General features: G+C 36.6%; 3 protein-coding genes across 4 annotated transcripts; 1 reads left to right on the forward strand and 2 right to left on the reverse strand.

The window, feature by feature from the left end:
• The first annotated feature begins 281 nt into the window (after positions 1 to 281).
• Positions 282 to 5134, forward strand: LOC123526147 (solute carrier family 25 member 35-like). Its single transcript, XM_045305166.2, has 6 exons — positions 282 to 570; positions 893 to 960; positions 1302 to 1545; positions 2286 to 2400; positions 3820 to 3923; positions 4755 to 5134. Exons 1-6 carry the CDS (start codon positions 478 to 480, stop codon positions 5079 to 5081), a joined length of 951 nt encoding a protein of 316 aa, XP_045161101.1. The 5' UTR covers positions 282 to 477; the 3' UTR covers positions 5082 to 5134.
• Positions 5135 to 8234: 3100 nt separating this feature from the next.
• Positions 8235 to 14217, reverse strand: LOC123526145 (hyaluronidase-1-like). The gene is made up of 6 exons (XM_053522823.1): positions 13851 to 14217; positions 12585 to 12835; positions 12159 to 12299; positions 11409 to 11613; positions 9649 to 10263; positions 8235 to 8493 (listed from the first exon to the last, which is right to left on the reverse strand). The coding sequence occupies exons 1-5, from the start codon at positions 14142 to 14144 to the stop codon at positions 9796 to 9798; spliced, it is 1359 nt and encodes a 452-aa protein (XP_053378798.1). The 5' UTR covers positions 14145 to 14217; the 3' UTR covers positions 8235 to 8493; positions 9649 to 9795.
• Positions 14218 to 15184: 967 nt separating this feature from the next.
• Positions 15185 to 21119, reverse strand: LOC123526146 (hyaluronidase-1-like). Of its 2 annotated transcripts, XM_045305163.2 has the most exons (5): positions 20792 to 21116; positions 20259 to 20509; positions 19524 to 19664; positions 17108 to 17309; positions 15185 to 16485 (listed from the first exon to the last, which is right to left on the reverse strand). In XM_045305163.2, the coding sequence occupies exons 1-5, from the start codon at positions 21083 to 21085 to the stop codon at positions 16018 to 16020; spliced, it is 1356 nt and encodes a 451-aa protein (XP_045161098.2). In that variant the 5' UTR covers positions 21086 to 21116; the 3' UTR covers positions 15185 to 16017. The 2 variants fall into 2 exon arrangements, with proteins under 2 accessions (XP_045161098.2, XP_045161099.2); XM_045305164.2 differs by lacking the exon at positions 19524 to 19664 and having other exon boundaries at positions 20792 to 21119.
• Positions 21120 to 21845: the final 726 nt, after the last annotated feature.

The following is a 21845-nucleotide window of genomic DNA, read 5'->3' on the forward strand; positions in this document are numbered from 1 at the left end:
ATTTATTGATCGGCTTTTGGATGTTCAACAGTTCTGTAACAGGTGCTTGGCTACGGCTGAAACATGAGATAATGCCTTGATGGGCATTGCAATAGTTCCCTTCTGGTAACTCAAATTGTGTGAATTGTGTGACTGAAAACCGATCATAAAAGGCAAAAAGAAAGTAACGTAAAATATTAATACTGATATATGCAAAGACAGAGATATGAACATATATTATACCTGGGTGTTAGAGGTGTACGAGTGATAATGGTTAGCTGCTTTGTTTACATTTTGATAAATATAGTAACGATTAAAATAAAGATATGCAAGGTCACACCATTTTTTAAATTTATGTATAACTGTTGCATAGAATTGAAGCATCGTCAGAATGCTAGCTAATACAGAAAGTCTGCTCATTATTGTGTATATCTGGTAATTCCTGGTAATTGGAATAAAATATAAAAACAGGCATATTGTTAGTTTATCACTAGCAGAATGGCAAAGTCACATACTAAGTCACATACTATGGAGTTTGTATGTGCAGGTTTAGCAGGATGTGGTGCCGGTGTCTTCACAACACCTTTGGAGGTAAGTACGTTAGTATTGAACTTCTTCAATTTTTCATGAACACTCGAAGACATTAGTAGCAATACTTGTGAATTAAAACTTTAAAAGTGAGGGACAGTAAAGAATCTCGTCTGCCTTCAATAGGTAACAGCAGAACCCGAGTGATACCTTCTGTGTGACGAGCTTTTGAGACATCAAGGTGAAGAACGTGTTCGCTTACGAGTAGAAATTCGTGTTTGCTGAAAATTTAACGAAATTAACAATTGAGTGCTTTGCTACACAAAACTTCATATGTGATTTACAAATGCTGTAAGCTGAGTTACGGAAGTACTATTTATTGCAGGTTGTAAAAATCCGGATGCAGCTTCAGGGAGAACTGCTCAGAAAAGGACACTATACGGTTCATTACAGGTATGTCTTCTTTTTGTTAAAGTCCTACGAGTTACTGTTTGTTCTTTGGTTTGAATACTTACAGAGGAAGCCCTAACTTCGCAAGGTGCCTTCAGCGCCATATTTCAGACACGGACACCCTAATATATATCCATTTTATTAGAATGATCTGGATGGCGTTTCCAGGGTGAGAACAGAGACTACAGTAATTTAAGGCAAACTGTCGCCATATCAACGACCCTAACATCCAACTGATCATCTCCATTTTTTATTCATCCAAATGTCACATTATTTTTTAGATAAAGCTGATACATTTACAGAATTTTTTTACAGGAAATAATTCAATTTCCATTTTCTTTTAGAAACTGCGTACATGCTTTTTACACTATCGTTAAATCAGACGGGCTTCTTGCACTACAGAAGGGACTGGTTCCCGCACTTTGGTTCCAACTTGTGCACAATGGTACCCGGCTTGGTTCATATCAAGTTATCATCAACACGGGTTTCACGAGAGACGAGGAAGGAAATTCAAAATGGGGGCGCTACGTGCTTGCTGGAGCTGCTTCCGGTGGATTTGGAGCAGCGGTGGCAAGCCCTTTTTATCTGGTAACTGATAGCTTTATTTCAAAAATATAACTTTTTGAACATCACAGTAAAAGATGCCCTGACCTGAAACATTGCTACTTATCTCTTGACTTTAAACAACGCCGAATCCATGGAATCTAAATGGGTTTTATAGAGTTTGCATAGTACACAGCAGGTAAGATACATTGTAGATTTTTTACTTTTTTCAAGGTCGCGCTATCGTTTTCGAACAAGCATACCCGTAAGTTGTCCTTCACTTTTTAAATGATCCCTGAACCTGTCATTCTGACTTTTGAACAACTTGGCATGCTTTCACCATATTAGGTTAAAAACATGTACACAAGAAAGACAATCTGGACAATTTTTGATAACACCAGACGTTAGAGAGTCATTGATGATTTCTGACGATGTGTTCTTGCGAAGCATTTGTTGATCAAAATAACCCAGCATGTCGTCATTCCAGTAGTCTGAAAATATTACATTAGAACACGTGGATTTACCATATCGCAGATGGCCAACCTTTGGCTAGCACACACGATCAGGTTGGGATCCAGACAAGCTAGTTTCAATTAGCAAGTTGACTGGACTTTCTCATTGTGAAAAAAAAATCTGACCGCACTTTGTCATTTAAAAATAAAAATAAATGAAAAGATAATATACTGCACTCGCATGTGATGACGTGTAAAAATGTCAAGATATGTTGCATACTTTGTAAAGGTTAACTTTATATCAACATTTCTATAACGATTGTTATATCACAGGTAAAGACCCACCTTCAAGCACGTGCAAATCAAGCTATAGCAGTCGGAACACAGCATCCACACGATTCCATGACAAAAGGTTTTAAAATGATTTTCCAGGAACAAGGAATAAGAGGTACGAAATTAAGCCTAGCGGCGTGGAAAAATAGTAGATCGTATACACATATATTTTAGACTTAAGAGATTTCACATCATCATTTTGTATACATTAAAATGTCATATAGCTGTATATTGTAGTAATGTAACATCATACTTGGCATGTTGTTGGGTATTGGTCTACGGTCGAAGACCAGTTCGATAGTCTGAAGAGCAATAACAAGACCAAAATCAAATCGCCTACTTACTCGTATTATATTTCAAAGATAAATGTACCCATATTTAGCCGGACAATAAACAGAGTGTTAAGAAAATATGTCGTTAAACATAGAGATATTCACAGAAATAATGCCCTACAATTAATTATTCCATATCATTATGAACAAGAGAGTAGATTGCGATTCCTTTATAAAATACAGAAGGCAAATAATCTCGAGGTTCCGGGAGCACGATTATTATTTCCTTCTTACTTGACATTTGCATACGAATCACCACATATCGTGTCCGAAATCAGACTTTTATGGCGTACATATTGTTGTAATTTTTTAAAGCTTTAACCCTTAATATCCTGCTAAATTTCTATAATAGTACCATCAACTGTTAAAAGAGGTGCTTACCAAAAAGATACTGACTGAATGGCGAACAGTGCAGATCATGACCAGACTGCACGGATGTGCAGGCTGATCATGATCTTCACTAGTCGCATAGGCAGAATCAATCGTGTCCAGCATAATAAGGGTTAAATGTTGTCTTATATTCTATCCCGCGGAGTATTTCACTGCAGAGAATTTCTGCTACTTTCTGCAGAATTCTGATGTCAGCTGTGGTCAGTGTCTATTTGAACATGTAGCTCTTCTGGGTTAAGATTTTTTTGTGGATAGCTTTCAGCATTTTGAAGCTGGTATAAAAGGGGTTGTTCTGATTTTTTTTTTTTTTTTTTTTTTTTTTGATTTCTGAAGTTAAGATGTCACAAATATGTGAGATGAAGAGAATTTATAGTTTCGAAACAATTTCTACATACATTTATATTCATTACAATACAAGCGTAGCATAGATTGAGATGTAAAATGGACGTGAAACTTTGTGTCTTTGTATATCACAAACTTCTGCTTGGAGGTAGTTTAATGATATCAGCCGGAAAATTAGTAAAAATATTATATAATTATTGTCTTGAGTAACTCTCAATAAACCGTTGTGATAGAACAGTTCGTCGTGGTTGAACAGTGCATTGCGGTTGGTCGATACATTATTGTTAAACATGACATTGTTGTTGGACAATATATTGTGTTGAATAGTAGGTTATAAAAGTTGTCGCCTGTACTGTCTACCTAACTGCTGAAATTCACTACTCGTGAATTTTAAATATTTTTCAAATTATATAATGGAGCTCTTGCTTTATTTCGGATTAACAAACTATTGTTTCTTTTTTTCTCGACAGGATTATGGCGCGGAACAATGGCAGCTGTACCAAAGAGTACGGTCGGTTCTGCAGCACAGCTTGCTACATTCAGCAGTTCTAAAGATTATATCGTCAGTCTAAAGGTTCAAGTTCATATATATTGAACAAATAGCTTACTAGCCATTTGCTTATTTTTCAATATCTAAAACATTATTGAAAATATATTTTTATAATTTAGGATACCACTAAAACAAAGTCACGGTTGTTGATAACATACTAAAATTTCAAATTTCAAATGTGTCAATTTTCGCAAAGATACAGTTTTATTTATTTTCCTTCCTCACAACATTTCTAATAAGTAACGAATATACATATATGATATAAGATGGGCGGAAGTCGTAAAATGAATGTATTTATCTGATGACACAGAAATTACCTATAATTTTCAAAGTTTAGACCCCAAAAATACACCAGAGGCAACCATTTCGTACATATATTTCAAAAATTTCGTAATAGGTTACCCCTTCAGTACCCACCAAGAGGTTGAACAGCATTAGTGGTTCTATAGAAAATGATGTCTGCATGGAGGTCTTTCTGTGTCCAGAGATGAATGTTAGTTTGGTACTCAGAACTTAGATGCCACAATTTCATACCTTAATATCTAAATTTTCCAGTAGGGAGTTCATCGCCCCCTCTGACCCATACGGAAGAGGGCACCAGCTATCGTACCTGACCCCCACACGCCGGTGAAGCCATCTCTTTACACCGGTGTCCCCTACCCCTATCCCTTCAGTTTTTGGATCAGGGCAAGACCTTTATAAAAATTAACCTGTCAGCATCCTGATACTCTAGTTACCTGGTTTAGGAAAACTTGCATTTAGCAGATTTTTTTACAAAACAGTACGATAGCCTGATGACTTGTATGTGTACTTTAACGCCGCAAGTGATCCGAGTGTATATATTTTGTATTGCAGTTGTTCGAACCAAACAGCATTTTAAACCCATTCTTCGCAAGTATAGTTGGAGGAGTGTTAATAGTCGCTTGTATGACTCCCTTTGACGTTGTAGCAACGCGCATGTACAATCAACCAGTCAACGATCATGGACATGGGACGCTTTATAGGAATGTGCCAGACTGTTTTATTAAAATACTGCACGAGGAAGGGATTTGGGGATTCTACAAGGGCTGGGGACCATCATTCTTTAGACTGGTTCCCCATACAGTGTTAACTTTAGTATTCTGGGACCAGCTAAGACTTCTACATCATAAATGGACATCAGATATCAACCTCCCTACATAAGCACAATATCTAGTAACATCCGGTTTATGCACATAAACCCAACGACGTTGCTTCAGCGTTTATTGACAGAAAACATTCGTTATTTATGGAAGCGCTTTATCACACTGGTTAGGCAAAACGACAGTCCTCGCGTTGTTACGTCAGACCGAGCGTATTTGACCGCCAAGGCTCGAGAAAAAATGGCGAATTCAGATAAGGATATTCAGGTGAGGCATATTTCTTCCCTTGTATTTTCCATCGTATGCACAGTTTACTTAAATGACCAGTCTTACGGAATATCCAAACCATATCTCCATTCGCCGAAATATTTTATATTACTAGAAACAGAATAGTTTCGGAGTAAAACGCAACAAAGTTTAGCGAGTGACGTTCTAGTGGCGATGAAACATGTAAAATTGTTCACACTTTGTCCTCTGTTTATCAATATCAACGTAATCCAGCCATCTTCTGGTACCTGAAGACACTATATGCATCTGTAATGGGTTGCTACAGAACTTATTTTGACGAATGTATTCTTTATGGCGTTTAAACGCACTTTTTAAAATGCAACGTTAGGGGATACCGATCGCAATACACCGTTGATGTTTGAGAACCACTTTCGTAAATGATTTTTACCTAAAACAAACGCCAAATATGTACTTTAACAATCAATTGTCATGAACATACACTCACTGGGGATCGAACTCACGATCTCGTACATCTTTGCTCTCCCTATTGAGCTAGGCGGGCGATACTTTGAATTCAGTTGTCCTACGTACTAGTATACGGCCTGGTTAATTCCAATAACCTTATATCAACTGTTTATTATCAAAACACTTAAACAACTGCCGTGTACATGAATTTGTTATTCTTTTATCATATTCTTGGGAGTAAAACTTTCTCCATAATATTGAATTCAAAAATTAAATGCTTAACAAGAAAAGACATTCAAAATTTGACTACTTTTTAATTAATCTTGAGCATAGAAAGTGAAAGTTTTCGGCGTACTGAATGATATACAAGGATGGTACTTGCATGGAATATTAGTGGGCCATTTAAAGATTCGTGTTGAAATAATACTGAAATATCATACTGACCCTGACCTTGGGTGGGGCTTAACGTGGAATCATCTTTAGGCTAATTAAATAAAAAAGACGTAAGATCTGGGCTGATGCACTAATTTCATTGTCCAAATTATATCAAATTACAAAGATATTACATTTTTCTAAAGATTTATATTGTAAAATTATAATTTTTTATATGGCACCAAAAAACCACAAAATATGTTTTTTGGTAGGTGAATTATTTCATAAGAGAAGTGAGCTAGACTAACAATTCTACTCAAATGTCAGGAAATAAAAGTAATGAACGGATAAAAAAATGTATAATCAAGGGATTTCCTTTCGCCTTTATGCAGTCTACAGAAAAACGTGGAAAAACTATAATATTAATAGTAATCCACTTTTTCTTAAAGTTCACTTTTCTCCGTCAGCGGTTTATTTTCTTACAGGTAAGAGGTCCTTTATGAAAGAACTGCCTATCGCATACCATTCTTGTATCCAAGTCGTTCTGCTATGAATGCACACATCTGCAATGTCCCGACACCTATTTTCCATGAATTGCGGCCACAAACTGGGTACGCAAAGGGTAATACCTGCATAGAACACCTGCAACACGTTGACTTGAATTGATGTAGTCGTTTATTTCGTCAACATGTATCATCAAATGTTTACACTGTCACTAGGCTTGAAAACACATACGTGTGTTTTATCGTTTGTTTTACGGTAATGTGATTCGTGACACATACAGAACAGGTGATTTCGTTCCCCTGCATGGATCTGCTAAGCAATGGCACACATCTGAAAATATAAAGCAAAGCGTTTGTGACTGTCATTTCACTTTAATGACTTAAGTTTTAATTTTTTACGCTTTAAGTCACGTTCTAGCTTCCAGCTTTTTCTTGCATGAACAATTAATATGCCCATCATGGAATTTTACCTTCTTGTTGACAGTAGTACCTTCCTCGACTTAAAATATTGCGGATGCAATGGTCAAGAGGTAAAAAGAAACTAGGAAAATGAATTCGAAACTTGGCTTCAAACTAAAATTACTAACATTTCGGATAGGAATGACAGTATTAAATGTTGTTTTTGGTGTGTGTTTTTTTTTTTGTTTGTTTGTTTGTTTGATTTTTTGCCAGGCACGCTAAAGAAAAGTCAAGCTTTTGGTTTGTGAGAGAATTCTGTAAAAAGTCAGTTTTCTTTACTGATTAAAAAAAGTATTATTTCTTATAATTAGAAGGACGACGTACTTGTCATGATGACCGTTTTAGTTTATATATTTTATTAGTAAAGTATTAATAAAATCAAAAAGAAGATCATTTGCAAACCAAGTAAAATAAAAGAAGATTTCGTTTGACTGAGCTTTTTTGCGAGAGACGATGAAATGTGAAACTTTTTATGCCCTCTAGTACAGTAAATCATACATACAGAAACCAGCAGCTAAAGGACCGGAGTAATAAGAACAAAACTCGTTTGGTTGATGTAAAAAAAGAGTTCTCATACAGAAAAGCAGTAGAAGAATAAAGAATTCAGACTTCGGCGTTAAGGATAAGTATTTGGGGGTTTTTTTTTACTTAAAAACATTTACGAAAATGGTTCTCGAACGCAACGGTGTATTGCGATCGGGGATCCCCTAACGTTGCATTTTAAAAAGTGCGTTTAAACGGCATAAGAAATACCTCCGTCAAAAATTATTTCGTTTGCAACATTACTCTTATATATGGTGTTTAGTGTACCGAAATGGCTGGATTACGTTGATATTGATAATGCGATGTAAATTGTGTCCAATTTTACTGTCTGTTTTTTCATTTGAACATCACACAACAACTTTGTTGCGTTTTACTACGAAACTATTCGTTTTCTAGCGATATTTGAATATTTTCGGGTATGGACAGATGATGTGGATATTCCGTAAGACAGTCATTTAACTAGAATGTGCATTACAAGTGAAAATAGAAGGAAGAAAAAAGCCTTTCCTGACCATTGGTGTCAAAATTCGCCATTTTTTCTCGATGCTTGGCGATCAAATACGCTCGGTCTGACGTAACAACGCGAGGACTGTCGTTTTGCCTAACCAGTGTGTTTATACACAGTGCACAAAAAGCCAGTCATGTCTAAGAATGTATGTTTTATAGAATATTTGACACTGCATACAGCGTATTTATAGTAGCAAGTGGTATACAATGTTAATCACTTTAAGTGACATAGTTAAACACACTTTTTACATTCTAAGCAATGATTGAAAAAAAAAACAAACAACAACACCATAGTTTCCAGACGTTTTGAAAAAAGACGCAAAAGCAGCAATGGATGTTTCTAAGGATTTTTCATGTTGAATGTAAACAGTGTCAGTTTATTGAAATTATTTTTAGCTCAACTTTTCGAAGAATAGTCTAGCTATTCTATCACCCTGGGTCGGCGTCGGCGGGTCGGCGTCACACCTTGGTTAAGTTTTTGCATGCAAGTACATACAGCTATCATTTTTAAAAGGGATATAGCTTTAAAACTTATTTATTCTTTTTCTAGGTCAATTACCAACCTCCTGGGTCAAGTTCCATAACTCTACATGTATTTTGAGCAAATTATGCCCCTTTTGGACTTAGAAAATTCTGGTTAAAGTTTTACATGCAAGTTACTATCTCCAAAATAATGCAGATATTGAATTGAAACTTCACATGTGTCTTCGGGGTTATAAAACTAGTTGATAGCACCAAGTCCCATAACTTGATTATTTTTTGGCCAAATTATGCCCCTTTTGGACTTAGAAAATTCTGGTTAAAGTTTTGCGTGCAAGTACATACGCTATTATAAAGGCATATAGATTTAAAAATTATTTTTTTTTTTTCTAGATCAAATTTCCTACCTCACTGGATCAAGTCCCATAACTCTGACAGTATTTTGGGCAAATTATGCCCCCTTTTGGACTTTGAAAATCCTGGTTAAAGTTTTACATGCAAGTAACTTCTCCAAAACTACTACAGATATTTAAAATTTAAATTACATGTGTCTTCGGGGTTAATAAAACTAGTTGATAGCACCAAGTCCTATAACTTGACATGTATTTTGGGCAAATTATGCCCCTTTTGGCCTTAGAAAATCTGGTTAAAGTTTTTTCGTGCAAGTACATACAGCTATTACCAAAAGGCATATAGCTTTGAAACTTATTTATTCTTTTTCTAAGTCAATTACCAACCTCACTGGGTCAAGTTCCATAACTCTTAACATATATTTTGAGCAAATTATGCCCCCTTTTGGACTTAGAAAATTCTGGTTAAAGTTTTACATGCAAGTTACTATCCCTAAAACTAATGCAGATATTGAATTGAAACTTAATATGTTTCTTCGGGGTTATAAAACTAGCTGATAGCACCAAGTCCCATAACTCTGATATGTATTTTTGGTCAAATTATGTCCCCTTTCGAACTTAAAACTCTTTTGATATTTAACATTTTGGGTAATAATTTCCTGCTTCTGTGACAATATTTCGAATAGTCGAGCTTGGCTGTCTTACGGACAGCTCTTGTTACTAAAACTTATTTTCAAGTCGACAGACTCTTCTTGATTTTATGATTTTATGCTCGTAATATTTTGATTATTATCCACAGGTGCAGTTTCACCGTTATGATTTAAATATGTTCTAAGGGTATCAAATATGAATATTATTTATAGTTATTTTAAAAACTCCTCCGCTGACAGTACTCTCCTGTCCAACCTTCAAAGCAACTGCACGAAAATCCAGAAAAGCGCTGATAGAGTCCGCCAGTATGACCAGGTTCGGCAACATCTGTAGCTCTGATTGATCTTCCTATCTCCCTAATTGCACCAGATATAGTATCTAGTAGCATTTTAACCAGACTTTTAAACAATCCATTTGAAGCAGGTTCAAAGAAAAGTGTATCGGGCGTGTCTGATTTATAACTCCAGTCAGTTTTAAAACATCGTCCGTGAGAATTACACAGCTCGTCACTGCAGTTCCGTGCCGCTATTGTGACATTCCTGATGAAGGGACCAAGAGTCGAGTCCAAGTAATCCCGTGTTTCTTCACATTGACGTGCGCTTCTATAAGAGGATGAACTGCCCCACAATACAATAGCGTCCAAACCAGCTTCCGCTGCCTGTAGTATGGTGTTGTTTAGGTCTGCCTGAAAGTGATATCAGGCGATGATAAATAAATCATGCGCCTAGGTATAAATCCCGCACGATAACTCATGTTTGATTATTATGATTTTTCTTCATTCAAACGTTTCAATACAGAAACTTCTATCATTGACAACATTTACAAAAACGTTCAACGATGTAACCACAACTGCAGGTACTCCATTGTTCGATTTTACGTAAATTGTTGAATCAACTACCGGTATTATAAAACATCAGAACGTTTATGAAACGACTTGATTATATTCAAATATTACAGTACGTGTAGACTAAACAACATCATCAGACACCTTGTAGGCTCCATTTAAAGTTAAAGCAAAATTAATTTCCATTTTATGACATTTTCTTTCTTATTTCTTTCAAATTCATTCGTACTGATTTTGAGATATAACTTAAGACTTAAAACGTATTTTCAACTTTCAATTACATATTCGTTACAGAACATTTCACACGGTGATTCAGTGAACAAAATGTGTTTATGCTGCAACTACACTCTACTTCTAACAAAATGTCTCATAATCATATAGATAGATAGATAGTTTATTAACAAAAGGTTACAAACCCATGAGTTCACATATAACATATAATCATATAACATTTAAATAGTAATGTCAATGGCGGTGTGAAAATTAGTGATTTTACAAATACACATAAGATCAGATATATCTTTAAGCAATTGTCTTGGTCATAAACAGTTCTGTCAATTAACACCAATTCCTGGACATATTAACTACATACTAAACTCGTTATAATTAAGTTGGAATCTACTACTTATATATGATCACAATCTTCAAGCATGAATTTAGGGTTTATCCCAGGAAAACAGAACATCTTTATGTGGGATTTAGTATAGGAAAACATCTACCTACATGGTAAATAACTAATCAAATGGCTTATTTAGACACATAGCAACCTCATATATCAAATTTACGTAACTGACACAATGGAAGTATATGCTGATATACCCCCGCCTATAGAATCATCATCATCATCAGCAGCAGCAGCACAGAGACGTAGCTGCTGCATCATCATCATCATCGTCGTCACCAAAACCATCATCACCACCATCATCATCATCATCACTACAATGTCAATATTATCGTCATCATTATCGTCATCATCATTATCTTACCTGATTATAAAAGTGTTTTGTGTCTTTATATCTGATTTTTGAATATGGAGCTATTGCTAATTTTTTTCCACCGTATGCTTTCTTCACGCGAAGAGCTTCTTTTAGTTCTCCATACACATGGTCGTACTTATCCACGGATGTCCCAGATTCTTTCAGGTAGATGGAAGGATATAATGCGGTGCTGGCTTTGAACATCCAGCTCAGTCTAAAATGATAAAAATAAATTTCCTGAAAAAAAAAAGAAATACATGTCTTATATGGAGGTCATACCAGTAGGATGTAGATCCTTGATTTTCAGACTGGGCAGCTACTTATAACCCGCTTTTCTTAAAGCAGTCATCACATTGTTTTTATGTATTCAAATGTCGGTCACTCATCCTAGAGGTCCGAGGAGCGAACCTAGCAGAGCTTCTAGTGTGGCACCACATGAGACACCACATAGATAATGCTTCTACCAACAAACTTACCCGAGGGGACGCAGTAAGAATCATGCTGTAACCTCAACCGAATTAAAAGACATTAATTTATTATCAGCGTATGCAGCCTTAAACAAAATCTACCCATGTGATATCAATTTATCTCATACGATCTATTTACCTCATACAGTTGACGTAATCAACCACTGGAATACCTTTCATTTTTGGTTATACATTTTTGTATGCACAGTTGACGGTGCATTGGTTTAGTATGTCGCGCGCATGAGAAATTCCTTTTTTTAATATGTCACTTTCCGTCATTCGTAGTACGTACCTGTCATTGAGTTCTTCTGTGGTGTTAGAACAGTGCCTCTCGCCATGTCCGCGATTGTAACATTCAGGAAACAAGTACAAGCCCCAATAACCACCAGGTCTCAGTTTTCTACACGTGTCTAACGTAGACTGGATGAATATTCTGAAACGGAAGTAACTTAAGTGAGTGACACCAAGCTAAGAACAGTACTCTGTATAATATTAACTGGCAATTAACACAGGCGCCAGTACAAGTTTTATATTACCGTCTTCAACAATGCTCATTTTTACATAACGTAGAATTACACCGATTAAAATCTGTAAATAACAGCAAAGGAACGCACTTCTTCTGCAGTATTACACAGATACCTTTTAACATTAATGTAAACAACAACCTGTTTTGATTAGAACCTTACAAACGCAAGATTATGAATATTAGATAACGTACCTTGCACCATTTTCAAACTCCTTACGAGCCTCATCTTCAATTTTACCCTTTGACCAATCAGGATGATGTTTGCGAACGAGGTCCTCGGATGCCTGTATGTACCGCCTCATTTCTGTGTTATAATGGTCTCTTCTGAAAATTGGCCTCCAGGATTCCCAGTCAATCACGGCAAGACCGTTAAAGCCAACATTTCGCATGTAGTGCTCTACGTCACTTGTAACCTTGGCTAAGTGCGCTGTGATATTGGCGAGCTGTTTACAAGAACAAATTATTCCGATTGTTAAAGAAGTTCGTGCTTTTGAGGTAAAAACACTTAAAAATTGATTTTATTTAGTTTAAGAATATTTTATTGCAAATGTTACACAAGATACATTCATACACATACAGACAGACATAACAACAAAGCAATAGGATATTGACGGAGTATTGAAAACTTATCGAGTCAACCTCCGGAAAGATAATATTTACAATACTTTGGGTGGCTGTTAAATTTAATGTGTAACACATTCTTAGTTATTCATGAAAAGAAAAAAAGCAAAATAAAAAACCAAAAAGAAAAAGGAAAAAAAACAAAATGCTCAGAAATGGAAGGGGTAAAGATGAATAAAAGTATTAGTACATCGCCTTTTAGTTTTTAAGAATATTTAAGCAAAATTAGGTAACCATAATGGTTAAAGTATGAAATAGTACATAGAAGAACTATATTCTCTGGGAATGAAAAGGGAAGGAAGAAATATGTAGAGAAAATGTTCAGCTGCCCCAAACCACTCTAGCTTTATATACTTACAGTCTTGTTGTCTGGAGATAATGACAGTGTGAAACAGTCGATTTTATTTCATTATTACTTTGACACAAATATATTCCTTTAAGACATCTTGTTGCAGTAAAGGCAACACAGAGGTAAATATTACAGATGTGTACGCAAACATGTTTCAAGGCAAACCAGGTGTAAGCGTAATACAGGTTTGCATGTTCACTTGTAAAACCTATTTCAGAAAAATGTTCATAGACCAAACTCCTACGCAGCGACCATTAATGAGAGCGTAGCCGGCAAGGGAGATTACTGCGTAGGAGTTTGGAATTGATACGATCCCATGAATAATTTTAGCAGACGCTCCTTATTGCTCATTATAGCTTCTATGAAAGAAAGGAACTTTCTTTTTGTACACGTGCACGAATACGTACACACTGATAGCAAACCTGTCAATTTCACGTCTCGGAAAAGTTTTTGAGTACTAAACACTAATTAAATTCATTGATAAATACCTGCGGTAATCCTCCGTGTATGAACTTCCCGTGAGCATCTATACTCGGTAATAGTCCCAATCTGCTTCCGTAGAAAATCACAATTTCATCTCCTGCAAATGTGTCATTATGGTTCGCGACTATGTCAAAGTAAGAGAGGTCTAACTGTACACCAAATTTGCTCTCGCATATAGCAGACGGCGCGTTCCAGACAGAAACAAATGTTCTATCTGCAAAGTCAACATTTCCGCCTTCCGCTTCAGGATGGCACAATAGAAAGCCAAAAATGCACACAGCAGATTTGACAATATCCATCTTACATATATATATATAAACTGATGTTGGTTTCACCCGGAGACTTACAGTAATGTGTATTTATTGCATTTAAAGTAAATCAAGCGTATTCAAGGACTTTATTCATGTGACTTCCTTAATAACCTCTCAACTATGAAATATGAGATACATATTAACTCAGTGTGATTTTACAACAATTCATATTACACATTATATTCAGTTTTAGCAGTAAACGAAAGACTTGGAATTTTATTTATATGTTGTTGTAACTGGTTTCAACTAGACTATGTACAAATAACAAATTCACGTCATCAAATTAACGCTCTTGAACCTTGCAATTTTACCGATAAAATGAATAAGTTTACCTCTTCAGTAAAACAAATTTAAAAATGGTAAGATATGATGTTGACAAGCCAGATACTTACTTTCATTTACCGCTTCCTTATTGTTGTTGTTGTTGTTTTATTGTTGTTGTTTTTTGTCATAATCCCTGTGGAAATCCCTGTGGAAAGTCTACTCTTTGTTATATAGCCCACCGAGTTGAGTTCTGTGTTGGGTGAACATTCTTACACTGGTACTGTTTCGGCGCCTTCCGTAGGCTCGTATCCATTCTATCCATTCCAGGTGGGAACTTCCGCGGACTACACAAAGAAAGTTTCTATTGGGCCTAATGAGTTATAACTTTTTCAGTAACTGTTATATATGCGTAACATCATGCTCTCTGCCTGTTGTACTATCCTTGCATGTGTTAAGAATCTCAACCCGTGTTCATCAACATTTTAAAACCAGAAATTTAGACTTAAGTAACTAGCATTCCTTTCCGGCTCTAGATTCTACTGGGCAAACTTCGATGGGACTTCATAGCACAAGTAAATAATAGCGCTACCTCATTTGTAAACAAGATACTGATGAAGATTTAAGCAAAACTAAATAAAGCAAGTAACTTGCTCGATGCCACACTTAAAAATTGGTTAATTTGGCACTTTGTGAAATTAGTGCAACGGCGCCATTGTACAACCTACGCTGGGCTGTAAGGAAAGAACTTAAGAAACAAACAATACTATAAATTTCATTAACTTTACTTTCAACAAACAACGACACAAGAAAACGTAATATCGATACGTTTTAAATAACAGTACAACTTGACAATCAAGCACTAAAAAGCTGTGCCTCAAAAGTCTTTAGTGTCTGGATCAAGAGTTTGCAGTAATGAAAAGCATAATTGAGCCGTGCCATGGGAAAACCAACATAGTGGGTGTGCGACCAGCATGGATCCAGACCAGCCTGCGCATCCGCGCAGTCTGGTCAGGATCCATGCTGTTCGCTAACAGTTTCTCCAATTCCAATAGGCTTTAAAAGCGAACAGCATGGAGCCTGACCAGACTGCGCGGATGCGCAGGCTGGTCTGGATCCATGCTGGTCGCACACCCACTATGTTGGTTTTCCCATGGCACGGCTCATATAACTTTAATCATTCTAATTTTGATACTATAGAGAGACTGGTTCTCATATATGCACCTCTTAATACACTAGAAGTGTTTATTGACAGAAACAAGAACATATCATGATACTGAAGACGAAGAGATATCATTTTGATAAATGAAAATTTGATGTTACACATTGACAGTAACTTTGTAAAATGAAATGTTGACCATATCTGTATTCTAAGCAATGGCTGGAAAAACTATCAACATAGGTTCATATATACAAACATCTAGCAGACGTTGTAAAAGCTTATTTTAGGAATGTTCGTGTTGTATGTAAACGGTATCTGTTTCTTGATATTCCGTCTTCAAGGTTATCGTCGAAAAGAGTTTGTATTATACTAGTATTGAAAGCCTAAACATATTTTGGTACTTTTTACTATATCTCAGTAGACACTGGTATGTGAAGTCTATGTTGTGATCTGTTGGCAGTACTGTCCAGTCCAACCTTTAAAACAATCGCATGAAAATTCGGAATAACGCTGACAAAGTTCTCCAAAGCGGTCAGATTCAGCGACATGTGTATCCCCGATTGTTCTTCGTATACTCACAAAGGCATCAATTATGGTGCCTAATAGTTTTTCAAGCAGCTTTGCAAAGAATCTCTTTGTAGCAGATTCAAAGAAAAGTGTATCAGGCGTGTTTGATTTATAATTCCAGTCAGTTTTAAAACATCGTCCGTGCGAATTACACAGCTCGTCACTGCAGTTCCGTGCAGTTATTGTGACATTCTTGATGAAGGGACCAAGAGTCGAGTCCAAGTAAGCCCGTGTTTGTTCACAGTCACGTGCGCTTCTAAACGAGGCTAAACTACCCCACAATACAATGGCATTCAAGCCAGCTTCCGCTGCCTGTAGTATGGTGTTGTTTAGGTCTGCCTGAAAGTGATATTAAACAGATCATTAATTCATCAAGCGCCTTGACTATATGAGGATGTGCCATACAAATATGATGGGATCACACAGAAAGAACAAAAAAGATACGTGCACACATACTGATACATGTTTACGTATAAAACGTAGTACGAAGTATAAAAAATCTATGTCGTTTCTGTGCCAGCATTTAATATATCGTTCTCAATAAGTTTAGTTTAATAAACTTCAGGAACATGCATGCACAAGTTCTCAAAACTGATGCAATCAGTAAAAAGGACTTTTTTTTTTAAATCGATTGGCTTCTTTTATGGTATTAGGCCAACAGATGGATATTTGGATGTACTTTCGCCTAGACGCTCATCGTAGTCATTATCATCATCATCATCATCATCATCATCTTCATCATCATTATTGTCGTCGTTACCACTACCATCATTGTCATCATCAACATCATCATCACTCACTTTTCTCACAACCACCACCATCATCATCATCATCATCATCATCACCGCCACCATTAATATCGTCGTCGTCGTCGTCGTCGCCATCGTCATCGTCGTCATCATCATCATCATTATCATCATCATCATCATACCAGCTGTGATCGTTTTCATCAGTATTTTACCTGACTATAGAATTTCCCGGTGTCATGCCTGAATTTCGAATAAGGAGCAATCGGTAAGTACTTTCCACCATATTTTTTCTTCACTCGAAGAGCTTCTTTTAGTTGTCCATACACATGTTTGTATCTGTCAGTTGGTGTCCCAGATTCAGTCAAGTAGATTGAAGGATAAAGGGACGTGCTGGCTTCGAACAACCAGCTCAATCTAAAATATGATTATATAATATATAGTTATGTACAGCATTTTTCCAAAACAGCGTTTTCTACGGTGCCCCTAAAGTGACATGTTACACACTTTTTTCCACTTAGGTAATGTGAGACTTTTTTTATTTCGTTTAAACGAAATGATTTCGTTAAAACGGAATAACTATTTCGTTTAAACGAAATAACATTTCGTTTAAACGAAATGATTTCGTTTTAACGAAATGATTTCGTTTTAACGAAATAACTAATTCGTTTAAACGAAATTAGTTATTTCGTTCAAACGAAATCATTTCATTTAAAATTATTTCGTTTAAACGAAATGATACGAAATAAAAAAAGTCTCACATTACCTAAGTGGAAAAAAGTGTGTAACATGTCACTTTATGGGCACCGTAGTTTTCTGTATTAACAAATTAATTTATTTACTATATAGCTTGAAGAATGTGTTACATTTCATTTAATTTTTACACAAAAGGGGGCTAAAACGGAGCATGTATGGACAAAAGGTTTTCGCTTCTAGTTGTTTTTTATTGTGTCTGATTTTGATGGAAGTTTGTAGTTTAAAGTGTTCACATTCGGGTCCGTTTCCTGGAAAGACTCGATGGGCCTCAGTCAAGTTAGAACCTTATTTTTTTGACACACGTCTTTTCTTCTTTTCGAAATTGAATGGAACCGATTATAAGGTATTGCTCACTCACTCTGAAGTCCACGGTGCAATGTCAACAGGGTCATTAGTTTTATAGCACACGATACACCAGTCCTGTTCTTCCTAAGAAACTGACTTGGGACTATCAGGAGGCCGACTTTGGGTTATCAGAAAACTGACTTGAGCCGATTAGGAAACTGACATGGGACTATCAGTAGACTTACTTCAAATTATCAGTAAACTGACTTGAGCCGATAAGGAAACTGACATGGGACTATCAGGAGGCTGACTCTGGGTTATCAGGAAACTGACCTGTGCGGATCGGGAAACTGACATGGGACTATCAGTAGACTTACTTCGGATTATCAGGAAACTGACTTGAGCCGATCGGGAAACTGACATGGGACTATCAGGAGGCTGACCTGGGTTATCAGAAAACTGATGAGCGGATCGGGAAACTGACGTGGGACTATCGGGAAACATGGGACTATCGAGAGACTTTCTTCAGATTCTCAGGAAACTGACTTCAGTCGATCGGAAAATTGACACGGGACTATCGAGAGACTTTCTTCAGATTCTCAGGAAACTGACTTCAGTCGATCGGAAAATTGACACGGGACTATCGAGAGACTTTCTTCAGATTATCAGGAAACTGACTTGAGTCGATCGGAAAACTGACTAGAGATTATCTGGAAACTGACTTTAGATTATCTGGAAACTGTCTTGGGACGGTTAGCAAATTGGACTGGGACAGCTAGAAAACTGACTTGAGCGATGAGAAAACTGATTTGGCATAACCAGAAAACTGCCTGTGGCCATTCAGAAAATTGTCTTGGATCGATCCGAAAACTGATTTAGGACAATTGCTTTGAACGATCAAACAACTTATTCGGACGATCAGAGAACTGTTTGACTTGGGACGATCAAAAATCTGACTTTGAATGATCAGCAAACTGACTTGGGATGATCAGAAAACTGTCTTTGGCCGGTCAGAATATTGACGATCAGGAAACCCACTTGCAACTGTCAAGGACTTGTTTAGGTACTATCAGGAAACTGACCTGAGGCGATCAGCAAACTGACTTTGGAAGATTAAGTAACTGACTTGGGCTGAAAAGGATTCTAACTTGATACGATCAGAAAACTTACTTGGGAAATCTAGCAAACTGACTTCGAACGATCAGAAAACTTACTTGGGAAATCTAGCAAACTGACTTCGAACGATCAGAAAACTGATTTGGGACGATCAGAAAACTTACTTATATCGATCAGAAAATTGATTTGGGACGGTCAGGAAACACTGACTTGGGATGATCAGCAAACTGCATTGGGATGATCAGCAAAATCAGCAAACTGCTTGGGAAAATCGGCACTGATTAGGAAAACGACCGTCAAAGATCTATCTCATGCACTAGGCGTAATTAACCAACAAACCCTGTAACTGTCGTGTTCATACTGTTTTGACCTAGAAGGAAGTTGGCAGTTTTTGGAATTATTTTGCGCCATCAAAATGGCATATCGTCTTATACAGAAGAATGTTTTTGTTTTATAAGTGCCAAACAAACGTACCTGTCATTGAGCTCCATAGTGGTGTTTGAACAGTGACTCTGACCTACACCATAGTTGTAGCAATTCGGAAACAAGTACAATCCCCAGTAACCACCCGGTCTCAGTTTTCTACACGTCTCTAACGTAGACTGGATGAATGTTCTACAACGTAAGTAAGTTTGTTTCGTTAAGTGTAAATCACACCCACACACTTATCTTTAGAGCTTTAAATGATGGTGGAAGACAGAATGGGCCTCTCAGGGTATTATTTCAGACTAGGCCGGGCACCCGGATAGAACCATCAATCTTACATAAGTTCCCTGCAAAAATTCAACAATTGAACTTATTTTTAACCCTTAGGGGATGGGGGTGTGATTCTAAATTATTGACCTTAACTACTCGGCCATGGAGCTCGCCTCCTTACTACTATCTTCCTAAATGGACTGAAGTAAACAACATTAACTAGAAATTTAAATATGCTTCCGTAGGACCAGCATCACGAACGTTTCGAGCACAGTAGAAGCGCAAAGATCGCGCAGTCGCAACCCGTTAAAACCCTTTTTATATAAATCATTCAAACACAGTCAGTGAACATTTTTTCTGAATTATATACATCATTCTTATATAAAACTCTCGTTCAAGAAGTATGTAAAACTGAAACAGCAAAGATATTTCCGTCCACTGAATAATTCTTGGTTATGACATAAATATCTTTATATATACATATATTATTTTGATAGTGAATTGAAGACCTACCTTGCAGCAGTTTCAAATTCCTTACGAGCCTCGTTTTCAATTTTTTTCTTTGACCAGTCAGGGTGCAATTTGCGAACGAGGTTCTCCGATGCCTGTATGTACCGCCTCATTCCTTGATTATAATTATCTCTTGCAAATATCGGCCTCCAGGATTCCCAGTCTATCACAGCGAGCCCGGTGAAGTCAACACTCGGCATGTAGTGTTCCACATCACGGGCAACTTTGGCCAAGTGCGCTGTAATATTGGCGAGCTGGATTAAAAAAACACATATACTCCGATTTTACGGATATGTAGCGAATTACATCATAATATAAACTTGCCCTTCGTAAACACTTATTAAACATGCTTCAATGGGTATTCTTGTATGAAGTATTATATGGCATACTTTCTCATAAATCCATTGAAATATTTCTGTATTTTTACGTAATTTCTTTACGTATGTCTCAACGTATAGCACTGTTATTTAAACCAAAAAGTTTAAATGAAATAAATTGACCGTTAAAACTATTTACTACAAGTGACCGACAAATACCTGTGGTAACCCTCCATGTATGAACTTCCCGTGAGCATCAATACTCGGTAACAGTCCCAAACTGCTTCCGTAGAAAATCACAATTTCTTCTCCTTCAAATGTTTCATTATGGTTGGCCACTATGTCAAAGTAAGAGAGGTCTAACTGTACACCAAATTTGCTCTCGCATATAGCAGACGGCGCGTTCCAGACAGAAACAAACGTCCTGTCCGCAAAGTCAACATTTCGTCCTTCCAAACCAAAATGACACAGCAGACAGACAAAAATGAGCACAGCAGGTTGAATTAAATCCATTCGGTGCAAAAGTGATGTTAACACTTATGTTTATTTATGTTATTATACTTGAAGCAATCAAGCGTATTTAAGGACTCTCATAATTCGACTTCCTAATGACACTTGAAGCATGACATGTGAAATAAGTAGGTATAATGATTATAATAATGTAACTCCAAGTTATTATATATATGAATATAGTTGTACCATATTAACCTTTACCTAAATCTCTATAATGAACTTGTACATCTTTAAATCTGGACAGAACCAATTAACTGTCAAAAGGGGTGCTTACCAAAAAGATACTGACTGTTAAAATAGCGAGTAGTGCAGATCATGATCAGACTGCACGATAAGGTTGAGCAATATTCAGTTATGTACGAGAATTAGATTATTCAGTTATGTACGAAATTTAAATTTCACATCACTGGGAAGTCTTGATGTTTATATTTTTTTCTTCCGCATACTTAATAATATATGTCATGTGTTTACGATTCGGTTAGAAATATTCGTCCTGAGGGCACCTTTGCATTGGGTGGTAACCAGGTTTGCCGAGTTGCCGCCCATGCGCAGGTGGCCCGATTCGTAAACGCATGACTGGTATTTTTTTCTTGCATATCGTAGACATATAAGCTTTATATTCTGGCAGGTTATATTTCTTGCATGTCGTATTTTACAAATAATAGAATAACTTGATTACTTTCTTTGCAGCACTATTTCTTATAATAGAGTATGTACACAAAGCGCAGGAAATTAACGTGCGTACGCAGAAGTGACGTTA

The sequence above is a fragment of the Mercenaria mercenaria genome, chromosome 14 (assembly GCF_021730395.1).
Source record: "Mercenaria mercenaria strain notata chromosome 14, MADL_Memer_1, whole genome shotgun sequence".
In the NCBI taxonomy this organism is placed as follows: Eukaryota; Metazoa; Mollusca; class Bivalvia; order Venerida; family Veneridae; genus Mercenaria; species Mercenaria mercenaria.